The 15,292-nt window shown below is 41.1% G+C and overlaps 1 protein-coding gene across 1 annotated transcript in view; it reads left to right on the top strand.

Moving 5' to 3' along the window:
• Positions 1–15,292, top strand: part of LOC144756196 (vitellogenin-A2-like) — a 73,764-nt gene that overhangs the window by 18,497 nt on the left and 39,975 nt on the right. Inside the window, exons 13-19 of the mRNA XM_078645805.1 lie at positions 37–134; positions 1,280–1,404; positions 3,394–3,495; positions 6,318–6,437; positions 6,527–6,716; positions 6,836–6,929; positions 12,695–12,880. Of these exons, the coding sequence (XP_078501931.1) occupies positions 37–134; positions 1,280–1,404; positions 3,394–3,495; positions 6,318–6,437; positions 6,527–6,716; positions 6,836–6,929; positions 12,695–12,880 (915 nt within the window). The remainder of the gene's footprint in view (positions 1–36; positions 135–1,279; positions 1,405–3,393; positions 3,496–6,317; positions 6,438–6,526; positions 6,717–6,835; positions 6,930–12,694; positions 12,881–15,292) is intronic.

Below are 15,292 nucleotides of genomic sequence, written 5' to 3' on the forward strand. Positions count from 1 at the left end.
AACCTCAATGATGAGAGTTACCATAATTTCCTTTAGAGCTGCTGCTTCCAGTGTTGCTGTAAAGATGTTGAACCCCATGCTTGACAGAATGAGCTATCGTTACAGCAAAGCTTTACACATAGGTTCATTCCAATGTAAGTACATAAAATGCATACAAGATACTTGAGCAATTTTTAATTTGTTTTGACTGTCTATATTCAACTTTCCAAAACCCAACCAGCTTTCATGTAGCTCAATACAAATGCATATTAAAAAAAATATATAGGTGACCTTTAAAGTTCTACAGAACTATGACTACAATTAAGAAATAGTGTTCATGTAAGATAAATGCAAGTAATTCACGTTTTTCAAAATATTCATCCTCCACACTATCCACATTTTTACAGGCAGAAGACATTTTGAAATTATAGAACACTTCTAACCTTCACTCACTATCATGATTGCCTTCAGTACCCAATGTTAGTGGTCTGACACAAACACAGGGCGACAAAATATGTATCTTCTACTAAATATCTACCTTCCACATTGACAGGCTTTAGTCAGTTTGCTGTTGATACCAGGCGTACACCAAGCATCTCTGATCTGGAGATCTGCAGGAACCCATATTTAAAGTAAATGAGCTCTTAGCTTTAGAATGGAAAGTAAAATTATTGTTTGAGGACTCCTTGATCTATTGAGTGTTCACCACATATTTGATGGTGACACAGATAAGAGCTATTCAAACTGAAATTTGGATGGATAAGAAATACCTAGACTGTGACAATCGATCATTAAGGGCTTTACCTACTTCCACACAGTGCTAAGGTGGTAAACATTGACTGCCAATGGTTCAGAATGAGACACCACTCAGAATATACCTATTCAATAGTGCATCCTGTGAAAACGTACTTCCAAATGTGGTTCCTAGTAGAAGGTGCCTCTATTGACATGTATATGAATTGCAAATGTGACGCATGCCTCACTTGGCCAATAACATATTCCTCATAAATCCACATGGATGATCAGCTTCTTTAGGTGGTAGTTAGAAATGACATTTGGGCTTTCTGTGAAATGTATGCTGACAACATTTTCTCTGAATCCTTTGTATATTTCAAGTTCAATGCATTTTACCTTGATGTTGTGAAGTGTTAATATTAACTACAAATGTCCTGGAAACTAGGAATCTTTTACAGTGTCTTAAGTTGTCATGAGCATCTGGGAGTGTTACAATAAAGCAGCAGGATGATGAACCATCTATGCCATTTTTTAAAAAGAACATGCATTTATTATTTTACTATAGATGCCGTTATGGCTGGAGCAACTGCAGATGTCTTCATCATGAACAGCGCAAACACAATGTTCCCCGTGTTCCTGCTTGCCAAAACCCGAGGGTACATCACCGGTGCAGAAGCTGATATCCTAGAGGTAAAGACTGCTAGTCTGCCATAGTAAATGACCCCACTTCTAGACCAGTAAATAAGGAATGCAGGAATTGTCATTTTAACCAAAGCACTGAAACCCTCAATGCACTTCCCTGCAAATTTCTTCAATGAGATGAATAATTCTATATGCCAATTTTGACCAAGATAGTCAATGCATCCCTACTTTACGGCATGATCCCTGATAGTCTAAAGTAGGGCAGCTAACTCCTATTTTGAAAAAACCCATGGCAGACAACGAAGACCTCAACAACTTCCGCCCAATCACCACCATTCTGACTCTGGTGAAGCTCCTCAATAAATGAGTCCATGTCCAACTTCGCAACCACATAGACCAATTCCATTCTTGCTTCCCTTGGAATCACAGCACTGACAGGCCACAATGCACATAGTTGATGATGTGTTAAAGATGCTGGATCAGAATGAATCTTGCCTTCTAATCCTCCTCGACCTCTCGTCAGCTTTTGATACTGTCAAACATGACAGCCTCTTAGAACGCCGGATGGGTCTATCTGGGTCTGTTTTAAACTGGTTTATATTGCTTCTCTGCAATAGGATGCAAAGAATCAAGGTCAATCAGTCCGTGTCCAAGTCCACACCGGTCACACTAGGAGGTCTACGGGACTCCACACTCTTGCCCACTCTCTTCAACCTGTTCATGGAGTCTTTAACTCAAATCTTGAAACCATCAAACCTCCATTATCACATGTATGCTAGTGACACCCAACTGTAACTGAAAATCTCTTCCCTGAAGATATCAGTTCCCTCAACATAACTCTTCTTGAAACAAAAAACAGGATGAGCTCCAACCATCTCAAACTTAACACTCTTGAAAACAGAATTTCTCCTAATCACCCCACCCAAGCAATCTCCTTTTATTGAATATTTGTGAAACAACGAACTGTTTTTAACTGCGTACCACACATCATAGATTCTGCAACACCACTGGGAATAGCACTAGATAAGATCCTGAACATGCAGGAGCACATCAGCACTGGCACCAGAGGAGCAAATTTCCAAATGAGCATCTTAAGAAAAGATACCCTTCTTTCCCCCTGATGATTTCAATTCTATTGTTCGAGCCCTAGTACCCTCCAGGTTGGACTATGAAAGTGCAACCCTCTGTGGTCTACCGAGACACAAGATGGCGCTATAAGGTACTTTCTTAACACTGCACCAAGGCTCACCACCGGATCCAAAAGAAACAACCACACCTCACTGCATTTGAAATCTCTAAACTGGCTCCTGTACAAGGCTAGGATTCAGCAAAAAATTGGCTGCATAACCCATAAAGCCCTTCACTTCAACACCCCACTGTACCTTGCACTTAAACTGGTGTTATTTGATGGCTGCAGGTCCTCTTGAAGCACCAGTACTTTATTTTTGAAACTACAGAAATTTCATTAAAAGAAAACCTACAAACTTCCTGTGCCCCAAAGCCAGACTGAATCCCTCTAACTGCTGCTTTAAAAAAAGAAGTTAAAGCATTGCTGATGAATAGTTTTCTGAACTAGAATTCACAAAGTCAACCTCCGTATGATGTCATGGAGCATTCTCTTTACTCAGGTTTACAACTTCCTACCTATGCTCCTGTTTGTTTACATATCTGCCTTGCACTTCAGGGGGACTTTCTCTCCTCTCATTGACCTTGTGACAGCTAGTTTCTTTCTGGACTGTATTGTTTAATTTTGATCCACTTGTTTCCTTTCCCTGACTATATGTAAAGTGCTTTGATACCCTCTTGGGTCATGATCGCACTATATAAAACCTTATAAATTAAATAAATAAAGGCAGATATAGTTAAGTGTGTAACAGGAAATGAGAGGAACCTTGCACACCAAAGGCCAAATGAGACACCACTGTAAGGGAAAATAACTATTGCAATTCATTATATACCAAATCAGAGATCAACATGTTCCTAATTGATATATCACCGCTGTCATACAGAAACTTACATTTGAATATTTGTTATTAGATTGCTGTTCGAGCAGAAGGTCTGGAACAAACTCTCAGAAAACAGAATACTCCATTTTCTGAATACCCAATGCGCAAGAAAATCCAGCAGATTGTAAAAACGGTAAGGCATTTATTCACATTTGTTGAACTTACTATTTATATAATAGATTTAATGGAGGATTTCCATAAATACTGTAGCACATCCATTTCTACTTCAGTATGTCAATGCCTGTCAAACATAGGACACCACCGAAAGTCTCCCAAAAGTTCAAACTATCAGCCTGATTCATCATTCTCCCGTTTTGCGAGCCCCTAAAAGCGATTCATAAGGAATCGCTATTAAGGACATGCAAAACGGGATTCATGTAGGAATTGCAAAAAATATAGCGATTCCTACATGTTCATTATTTGCGATTAGCAAATTGCTAATCGCAAATAAGGAATAACTCCCCATGCATTCCTATGGGCCTACAGGCCCATAGGAATGAATGGGGAGTTATTCCTTATTTGCGATTAGCAATTAGCTAATCGCAAATAAGGATGCGATTTTAAGGGTGCAGGGGTGTCCAAAGGACACCCTGTAGCACCCCTGAAATGTAATCTATATTGGTGTTGTGCACACACATGTCCAAAGGACATGTATGTGTGTAACATGCAACTTAGAAAAATGCATTTAAATGCATTTTTCTAAGTTTTTGCTATTTACCACGAGGTCTGACCTCTCGGTAAATAGCGGCCCAAAATTGCAATTTCGCAATTTTAAAATGATTCATGAATTGCATTTAAGGAATCTCAAATAGAGATTCCTTAAATGCAATTATTCGCAAATGTGCAAATTCTTTAATAGCGAATTTTGCATTTGGGATGATGAATCCCAAATGCAAAAATTGCACTCGCAAAAGGCAAGATTCTGAGAATCTTGCCCTTTGCAAGTGCAATTTAGCTTGATGAATCAGGCTGTATGTTGAATCAGGCTGTATGTGCACTATTGCTATCATTAACCATTTCAGGTTGTCATTCAATCTCAGAAGGTTAATGTTTTCACAATTTCTTTTGCTAAAATGTACCAAATAATTTTGGCTCTGTTTTAGAAGTGGACAGCTATGTAAAAACCATTGATTCCTGTCAGATGTAAATCTACCAGCAAATGTGTTACTGCTGGCTCCAGTGGTCTGAATGCTGTGAGGATTTGCTGCATCTGTCAGGAATCAGAAGATTTTGCAAAAACGTGAATCTTTGTATCATTATGTTCTGTAATACTAAAGGTTCATTTTACAATTTTCAACACAACTAAATTGTGCCTAACAATGTATATTAAATCAGTCTTTCAAAGACATGCATCTCTCTTTTATGAAATATTTATTTATTTTCAGACAAAATTCAAAAGTTAATAAAAACAGAACAAAGATAGTAAACTTTGCTGTTATAGGCATGAAGAAGAGCTACAGGAATGGATTTGTCTAATGATAACAAGCCTTTTGGAAAAAGGAAGGTCTTTCTCTGTCCCTGAAACAGCTTTTGGTCTGGCTAGCACGTCTTACGGCACTAAATAGGCTAGGCCACTCCATTTTACAATGGTGTAATATGACCAAAGTATTTATGTGCAATTACTGTGCCCCATCTGAGTTTAAGACAGTTACACATAATGAAGCTAATTTAAATCTCACTTGGTGCAATGAGGTCCTTGTTTCTACCTTTCTGGCTGAGCACCGCCCATCTTAGAGATTTTTGCCTTGTTGGTGAGCAGTGTATTGATGTAAGTGCTTCTGCTAACACGTCATGAGCACTTTTGGAAAATCTTAACTGCCAACCAACAACATGCATTAGTGGCCTGTCATCATTACCTGTGAAACAAGCCCCTAAAGTGGGGCTATAGCAAATCAATCGCCTTGAAATGCAAGCTGTTTGTACTCTGAGCACGGGAGATATTGATTTCCCTACATATGGCAGTCCCAGGCAGGAAATAGATGCATTGAAAGGCCCATTCTATTTATGAGCCTCTCAGAGGTACAGACCATGTGTATCAGCCAGGAGACCTATGCATTTAGTCTGTACCTCTGTTGGCCTCATACATAGGGTATGGAAGGTGGGTGATCAGATCAGGAATCTACCACACTAGAGGCTGCTGAGACTCTGCAGTTGGAAACATAATGAGTGTCCCAATCCTAAACAAGATGGAGGAACTTCATTTTTTGTGGCACATGATCATTGCTGAATTACAGCTGGACAATCATTCTGCAAGATTCTATATGGTGCCCAAAGCTTCCCATTACATAAACTGTTTGAAGGGTTCTCTGACAATAGTGGGTAGACAGTTCAGCCATAGGTGCTCTTGCAACCCAATATGTGACTACTGAGGTGACAGATTCTACTTCAAAAAGTCACAATACGCACAGGACAATTTCATTAGGTCATCTGAGGGACTTCAATAAGTATCCTACGGAACCCTCTCTGATGTAGGGGCACCCAGAGACCCAACTTCTCAATGGGGAGATGATCTCAATCAACATATGTTGGATGGCCGGTTTGAGAACCTATAGCACTCTCTCTCTGGGAGATGACATGTCTCTCTCGTCGCTGCCAAGACAAAAGATCCTCAAACAAACATCATGAGAGAATCAGTTGAGAGTGTCAATTCCTCCTAGTTTTCATCAGGTTATTGGAAGCCTAGGTGTCCACTGTTTCTGTGCATCACTCCTACTGGGTAGGATTTAATTTAAAAGAAGGGGCCCACTGGAGTCAGAGCTGGCCACAGTTCTATTTTGCCCATGCCCTGGGCAAAGGTTAACTGACAGAGGCTTATTCAATGCCTCCCCAAATGGTATCTGCTTCCAAGAGCTTTGCATCAAATGCGAATTACTTAGTGAACTTAGTTTTACAAAGCATTTTGATTTTATAAAGCTGTTTTGTATTTCTGACTATTTGTGTTCTCTGCTTCCACAGCTGCTGGGCTTTAAGACGCTGCCTGCAGATGCCCCATTAATCTCGGCTTACATCAAGCTGTTTGGCCAGGAGATGGCCTTCCTTGATATTGACAAGGAATTTATTCAGACTGCCATTAAGGTAAGCACTGCCCTATTCTGCATTCTCAAAGCTCTCTACAACAGCAGTACCTCTCATTGAATGCTCCTCTGTTTTTTCACTTACCCAAGGCTCTCAATGAACCAGCAGCAAGGCACAGTATGGTGAAGACTGTTATCAACAAACTTCTTAATGGTGTTGCAGGGCAATATGCCCAACCAGTGTTGGTAGCTGAGGTTCGACAGATCGTTCCTACCTGTGTTGGTTTGCCCATGGAATTGAGCATATATTCTGCTGCTGTAGCGAATGCTGCTGTTAACAGTACGTTTTTATACATTAATTTATTGAATACTTATATCAAGATGAGGACAACAGTTTAATACTGAACTAGTGCTGCACAGAGATGTGTGTTTGTTTCAATATCAATGTTTCTTTTACAGCTGATGTGAAGGTGTCTCCAACTCCATCCTCGGATTTCAGCCTTGCTCAGCTTCTTGAGTCTAATATCCAGGTTCACGCTGATGTAGCTCCAAGGTAAAATAAATACACAATAAGTTATCCAATGAAGATTGGCAAAAATGTAAGTGAGAAAAATGATCATTGTTAACATCCATGGTGACTATTTGTGAAAGTCCTGCACCTGCATTTGAATAAAGTGCCATAATCCTAGTTATTTATTTTTATCCTGAAAAGTCAGATATAACAGTTAGGCCCCAAATACTAGTCAGGTGTAACTAGGTGCTGAGATGCCAGGTGGCTGAAATTAATGGTTCTGGTCATTGTAATTTGAACCTAATTATGTATTTTATCAGTTAAATCCAATGGAATTGGGTAATAACTATGAATTCCCAGAGTTCATGTGGGATTTAACATACACATTTTCCACCTGTTACAATCAAGTAGGAAATTGGTGCGAGGACGCTGGTGCAGGGTTGGGATGGAGTGGGGGGTAGACAGTTGATGGGAGTGTTACTTGGTGTGGGGCGCAATGCATGCTGCCCCTTGTCCTGGCAGAAGGTCAGGTGCTGAGGACAGGGGCAGTGCTGCACTCCAGTCCTTTACCAATGCAAGTTTACTGACTGACTTGTAGTGTATTATTTAATGTTTGTATTCAGTAAAAAGCAGGAGATGCAATGTTTCATTGATGAAGCTTTGGTTGCTACCAGATAACTTTAGATAGATTTGTTGGCTCTTAGAAAGAGAGTGGTCCAACATTACCCCTTTTCTACTCTAAACACAACATTTAAGAGCTATGCTTCATGTTTATTAAATAAGAGGGAGTTCTGAAAGATCTTTTGTGTATGAGGACTTACAACTCCTAAGCATGAAAAAAAACAAGCCCCATCTGTTCAGGATTACAAGAAAGACGGGGATGTGTTCAAGGTTAAGACACACATGCTGTAACTATTATACCTTTGGCATATGTGTCTATCAGCCGCGGCCCGTGAAGGGTGTTGCGCAGCCGCGGCCCTTGGAGGGAGTTGCGGTGGGGCAGGCAGGTGGGGCGGGGGAGGGCATGATAAACACCGGAATATGGATGATTGCAGGTAAGTAAACAATTAAATTATTCAAACGAATTTTGTTCCGTGCCCTGCATCGCAAAATGTGATGCAGGGCACGCTACGAAATTCGTTTTATTAATTTAACCATTGAGGTTCAAGCATGACCAACTTAATGGCACCGAAACAGATATAATCCTCTTTAGGTTATAGAGAGGTCCATCTAATTCAATGATGAAGATTTCCTTCACGATCAAACCTAAGTATGGGCTATAAGTAAAACAATAAACTGGCAATGTAGAGCCCAACATTGACTTCCAAGCAGCACTGTCAACATACTAAGTTTAGACTTGCTCTGGCTCTTCACAAATATGATGATAACTTACAAAAGATAGAGGTTTATTCAATGACTTGAATTTATACCATCAACTAAGGTTGATGATCTATGTATATACCTAAAACTCTACACGATACAGGGCTTAACAACAGGACTGTCTCCTGGAACAAACAGGAACAGTATTAACATCAGAAATTAACCTGTTGAATATCTTTAAATGCCAAGGACAGAAGAAGCCTCTCATTGCTGCAACCCAGAATGTGAATTGCTATTGCTGCCATTAGAATTTGCTTCTTGAAAAAAGTTGACAAGAAACCAAAGATATGTGGATAAAAAGGCTGCAAGCAGACAATAAACACATACTTTTTTTCTGCAAATCTTCATCAATTAGGTTGCTGCATAAAAACTTGAACAACCTAGCAAAACCTAGAATACAATGTGTGTAGAACAAGTGGATCAGACTTGCACTTGCATCCCATTACGAGAATTGTATATCAGCTGAACACAACTGATATGATTATGTTGTATTAAACTTTTTCTTTTTTAGTTGGTGAGAATTGAGGTTCATCCTTCCAAAATAGTATACAAAACGGCAATCAAGCCTTATCTATAGCAGTTTATTATGGCTGTAGCCAGCACACAAGCGTAATATGAATTTTGTCTGCCACTTACTACTTAGGACCTTTTTTAGCTCTATTTACTAGTTGGGTTTTATATTTGTATCTTTCACAAACAAGATTATACAGATTGAGGCTGATGAATTGGATGCTTTGAGTTTGTCCTGTTGGAACATGAGCAGTGCATGCAGTCATCATTTTTCTATTTTTGCAAAAATAGAAACAAAACTACCATTCCCAGAAGGACATTTTTAAATGGCCAAAAACGTCATGGTAACTCATAATATGTGATTAATGTACAGTTGGGTGTGCATTATCCCATACATATTATAGTAGAAACTAATGATAAGTTGCAACAACCCTAGGCTGAGTGTGGCATAAAAAGGTTAAAAGTTGGGGAGGCGTCGCTAAGAAGGCCAAGATGACAATGGTGCTTTGAGAGTGCTTTTGCTGTAATCCTCCATTCCCAACCACACCGGTCACTCCCAATAACCGGAGGCCCCAGGGAGTGCCTGACTATAAAATTGTACCAAAGGGGCAACTAAGACGCTGGTCAGGGACCAGGTTAGAGGTATGTTCGCCACATTCTCCAAGGCAGTACTGACATTGGAACCGCTGCAAGAGAACACATCCAGCCTTGGAGGAGACTGCATACCCCCCAAAGTTTGCCTGCACTAAAGCGCATGACTGTGGTCATAAGGTGGCTGATTGTCCGAGGCCTCCGCTGCACTATTCTACAGCCCCCAACACAAGTGGGCTTGGATCCCTGCTGGAGGCACCCAATGGTTCACAGCCCACTCCAGCTTGGAAAACATTTAACCCCAGGGGCTCTGGCTCTTAAGAGGTTGGGCCCTTCTATCCCACAGCATGAAAACCATGTAGTCAGCTGCCGCCTGTTTGTGCTTCCTCACCCCCCTCAAAGATCTCCTGGGGGCAAGTGTGCTGATAGTAGTGCACCAACAAGCTGAATCTAATGGCACCCTTTTCTCCCATCCACACCTGACATTCCTGAGCTACCCCACACAAGACCCACTTGGCCAGGGCACGGAATACATTCTCAATGGGCCCTTATTTTCCCCTATACCTAGCAAGGTGAGGGACTTATGTGAGAGGCATGGAGTCAGACAAGGCCTATCATGGGCCCTGAAAAATGGGCTGCCATGGGGCCACAAATTCGAGAGGTACAGTCCTCCCTCCACCAATACAGAGTGAACAACTGTAGGCTGCTGGCTGCTTGTGCTGCCCCTCCCTTCCTCATGGACCTCCGATGGTGGGTAAGGCGGCTTGAGGCATGACACCATACATCAGATCCTCTGCAGGGAAACATGCACAACACAGAGGCTACAGCCCTATAGATCTCTGGTGGGAGACTCATGAGACAGCCCCTGAATTGGTCGCTCTTGTCTGGATCTTGGAGGACACTGGGTGAGTCCTGGACATACCACAGGCCGGAAGGTACCATTGACATGACCCCAGAGACCCATGGAATCCTTGTTACCCAACCCGCACCCCTGCCACCAAGAACAGTATCAGTTGGACACAGCGTCATAGGGAAAGAAAATGGCATGGGTGCTCAATCTAAAATGGGCAGAAACATGGTTCGCTCATCTGATGTGACCAGACCCCACAAGAATGCCTTGCTCCCTATAGATCCTGGAGATCTAGCAACCATCCTGCAGGCCCTCACATTAATACTCGATGCACAATCTCCTGGACTCCCTGGGATGGTTGGGTGGGCCCTCTCAAAGATATCAATTGGCACAATGCCTCAATACCTCCAACAAATTAGTGATCTCCTCCTGGCTCCAGATGATCAACATTAACTGTCTTGATACCACATACCTCGTGCCTCAATATCTATGGCTAACAGGTTAAAGGATCAGACACTAACCCCGGCTTGCCTCCAAACATCCGAACTGACACTGACTTGGCTATTACTTTGCTGGGATTTCTGAACAATATGGGTGGCACCAGAGGATACAAAAAGATGATGAGCGTAGACACCTTAGTGACAAAAAGAGATATAGCCTGATTATCAAACCACCCACATCCACCTACACTAGCCATGTGGTGCAAAGTAGTGGACTGGTGTACCAAACAAGAGGTCTCCATCTATGGAGTGAGAGGCTGTGCACAAAGAAACACCAAGATCTGGAGTAGGTGGTGCAAATATTCTGGATTGGACCTAGCAATGCTGACTGACTCCGATGGATCCCCACCGAAACCAGGAAGACGGTCACCCAGGCACTCGTCACCAGCCGACTGGACTACGGAAACACCCTCTACACCGGAACCACAGCCAAACTTCAGAAGAGACTCCAACGCATCCAGAACGCCTCCCCACGACTCATCCTGGACATCCCCCGTCACAGCCACATCTCCCGACACCTGAGAGACCTGCACTGGCTCCCCGTCAACAAGAGAATCACATTCCGACTCCTCACCCACGCACACAAGGCTCTCCATGACCTGGGCCCTAGGTACCTCAACAACCGCCTGACCTTCTACACTCCCACCCGCCAGCTTCGATCCACCAGCCACGCCCTCGCGCCGTTCCACGCATCCGAAGAGCCACCATGGGAGGAAGATCCTTCTCCTACCTGGCAGCCAAGACATGGACTCCCTCCCCATCCACCTCCGTCAGATCCAAGACCACCTCTCCTTCAGGAAGCAACTCAAAACCTGGCTGTTCGAGCAGTAGCAAACCCCCCTCCCCAAGCGCCTTGAGACCCCCCGGGTGAGTAGCGCGCTATATAAATTCTTGATTGATTGATTGATTGACTGCTTCCTGATTCTTAGCACTGATGTTGCTAATAGGAATGTTGTACATGGCTTGAGGGCAACTGGCCTCTTACCTGTTTATCTTACTGGTTGTGATTGAACTAAACACCCAATAAAATTAATCATCTAAAAAGAGTGAGAGGTGATATGTTAAGGCAGATGGCAGAGCTGCAAGGAATGGGGATGAGCAGTAATGTATTGCCTGGAATATTCGGTTAAAAACACACACCCAAGTAGACTTTACATTTTGCAAAGTATCAAAATATAGAAAGTCATCAGTTTGTGACTTGGTGCATGGACTTCTGAATTTCCCACTACATATTTTGGAGGGAGCTACCCAAATTAATTGTGTGGGGTATGCTAAAGTTACTCTACAAAGGATGCTGTTCACTCACGATAATCAGAGGACAGATAGGCAGGCAGATTATGGTTCAATCATACACAATTGTACACTAAGTATCACTTGGTGTCTAATTTAGAGTGTGGCAGGTGGTGTCTTGTGTTACAAATGTGACAGGTATCCCATTCACCTTATTTCAGATGCAATGGATACAACACATTTTTAATAATGTGGGTGGGATAATTGTCATGTTTTCGAAGGAGTAACCCATCAACCAAACTCTTAATTAGACCCCTAGTATATGTTTCTCCTTTGTCCAAGTGCCTTTAACTTGAAGGATCCTGGAAGAACAATTTTGCTGTTCTATTGCTACCCAGGCTAATAATCCAAGAATGTATAGCCAGCATATAATTCGTAAATATGGTCTTACCTTTTCCTTACTCTATCCACTGTGGAAGATTATCTTATCTTATATCACAACTTACATGAATTTGTACTCTACTTTAAAAAGTAATTGATATTACCTCACTCTGCTGGCTTTCCTCTACAATCCATGTGACACACATATTGTCTTAACAAATACTGATACTCTACACTCGGGTGGCAGATGAGTATTTCCTATTGTGTGCATGCAGTCCTACAATGACCACCTTCTGCTGGTCCACAAAATATTATTTATCTTGATAGTGAGTTCATGACGAGAAATATTAAAATTTTTCTTTCAGTGTGTCCAAGCACACAGTGGCAACTATGGGTATCAACACCCACCTCATCCAGGCTGGAATTGAGTTTCATGCCAAGGTTCGTGCAAATACTCCAATGAAATTCACAGCCAAGATTGACATGAAAGACAAAAATATCAAGATTGAGACAACTCCATGCCAGCAGGAGAATGAACTGTTAATAACCAGGTATTCCATCTGTTTGTATACTATTTTTTACTGTGGATTTGTTGCAAATGCTCAACTGTTGCTTTCTTTATCATTAAATATTCTATCATAATTATTTGCCTGAGAAATTAACATGACTGTAATCTGTAACCAATGGATGTTAATATTTTCTTTGATTTGGTAAAATATCAAGATTCTGAGCATTTCATTTTAACAAGGCAAAAGCACTGCCATACAGCAAAAAACACATCTTTGGTACTAATCAGTTGCTTTGCTTCATATAATATTCCCTTTGTTTTAACAATAAATGAGAAAATATACACCACCTACAATTTCATTCTATGAGGGCATAGGCATGAAGTCTTGGTTTTGCCAACATAAATGCATGGAAACAGCTGTGGTAGGTGTGCATGCTCTTGACTGAAAATGTGGAATCACTCTTAAGAAGCATATACCCATTCTCTCAACTTTTGAAAGATACAGAGAGAGATGATATAGAGTTCATAGACAGCCTCTCACTCAATTTCTATTTAACTTCGCTTATTCTAAATATATATGGATGCCATCTCCTGACCTAAAGAACTGTGAGGTTATTCATATCTCTAACACTGGTTCTGGTCGGTACGTTTCACCCCTACATGCTATTATACATCTATCACTCAGAAATGTATAGCAGGGTTTGTAACCCATTACCCTTAACCTCCCAAAACTAACATCCCATAGTCTCTGTTGTGTTTTTATGCACCAAGCATCTGCCTTTACCATTATGCCTATGTGTGTATTTGTCAAAATTAACATGTTCTTTGTTACAGAAAATAATGTATCTGCATTCATTGAAATGGTGAAAGAAAGTCTACAGTGTCAAAATAAGGATAAAAGATCCATTCTGCAGTTTTGGTTTTTGTAGAACGGGTCATCCATCTTATTTTTCCCACACCCGCCCCTCAATAAATGGGCCTGTTTGGCTTTTGCTTAGCAGCTCTAAAGCTGAAACTAAAATTGCACAGTTGGGTCAGACCTTGATAACTTCACATTACTTGAGTCATTAATCATATATAGTGTCATCTGAATTTCAGAGCACTATCTTTACCCTCCTTCTTGAAGTCCTATTTGGACTCGACTCCATCCTAGCTAGTACTGTGTATTGATGAGGTGTTCATAATATATATGCTCCTTATGCCTAACACAATACATTTAAAGCTCCATTATATATAAATAAGTGGTAGATTCAACTATACACAAACCAACCAGTAGATATATGATGGTTTGTGGCAATTCCCTTCACTGTGATTGTGTTGAAAAGCCATAAGGGTTTATTAGCAATCCATGAGACGGGAAACATCCTTTACATCGCAGTGATTACACCGCGATGCATTTAGAACGCTGCCATTACAACGCAAGCGTTACAGCGACTTGCACTGGAGGGCGCTATAACTTAAGGAATAGTGAGATTTACTATTCGAAGACCTTCCCTTCTGTACGTAGACTGGTGTTAAAATAGTAAATCTTACTACTCCTAAGTCCAGCGCCTTCCAGTGCAAGACGTTGTAACAACTTGCGTTGTAAAAACTGCAATGTTACATACTGCGATAATTTTGATCGCGTTGTAACATCACATGTTCCATGAGACAGATGTAAGAGCTGTGAGTGGAGGCTTAAATCATGTACAACCATCACCAGTTCACTTACAGCTGAAATAGCTACCAGTCGAGGCTCAGATAAAGTTAAATATGGCAACCTTGAGGGATAAATTGCAAGAAGAAATTACAAAACTGTTGAATTTAATCTGTGATTTTGCAGACTGTCACTTCTTTAAACTAAAATAAAACTCTCCCTCACATAATCTCACATTTCCAAAAATCATCTCTAGGGTGAAAATGCTTTGTTGCACCCGTTTCTACATTTTTTAACCTTCCTCTGTTAAACCTTTATCTGTTTCATAAAGACAGCTCAAGGTATAGCATTAAGGCTGAACGTAAGTCTTTGTGGACTGACATCATTATTGTGTCCTGTATATTGTTTACAATCATGTTGGCCTTTTCTAGCAGGTTCTTTATTATGACCTTCAACGAGGCAATATTTTTGGAGGTATATATAGGACAGAATGATTATATCTAATGATAATCTGACAATAATGTTCTGGTACCACACTTCCTGGAGTAACCTCAGTGGTGTTGTGCATGTTTTAAGCCACAATCAGATGTGCAGCCTTTAGATAGAAGGAACATAAACATCAAAGTCTTCAAAAATAACCCTTCATGGATGGTCAACTAGTTAAAGGGTAAATAAGTATGTGTTCAGTGTCTACCAGTATAATTGTTAATGAAAAATGATCTGATCATTTTTGTGATAGGATCTGAAGCCAGCATTCGGAAGCACACATAAAAAGAGAGAAAAGCCTCCCAGGATTGTTTTTGTGCAGGAAGGTGCAAC

The sequence above is a fragment of the Lissotriton helveticus genome, chromosome 1_1 (assembly GCF_964261635.1).
Source record: "Lissotriton helveticus chromosome 1_1, aLisHel1.1, whole genome shotgun sequence".
Classification (NCBI taxonomy): Eukaryota; Metazoa; Chordata; class Amphibia; order Caudata; family Salamandridae; genus Lissotriton; species Lissotriton helveticus.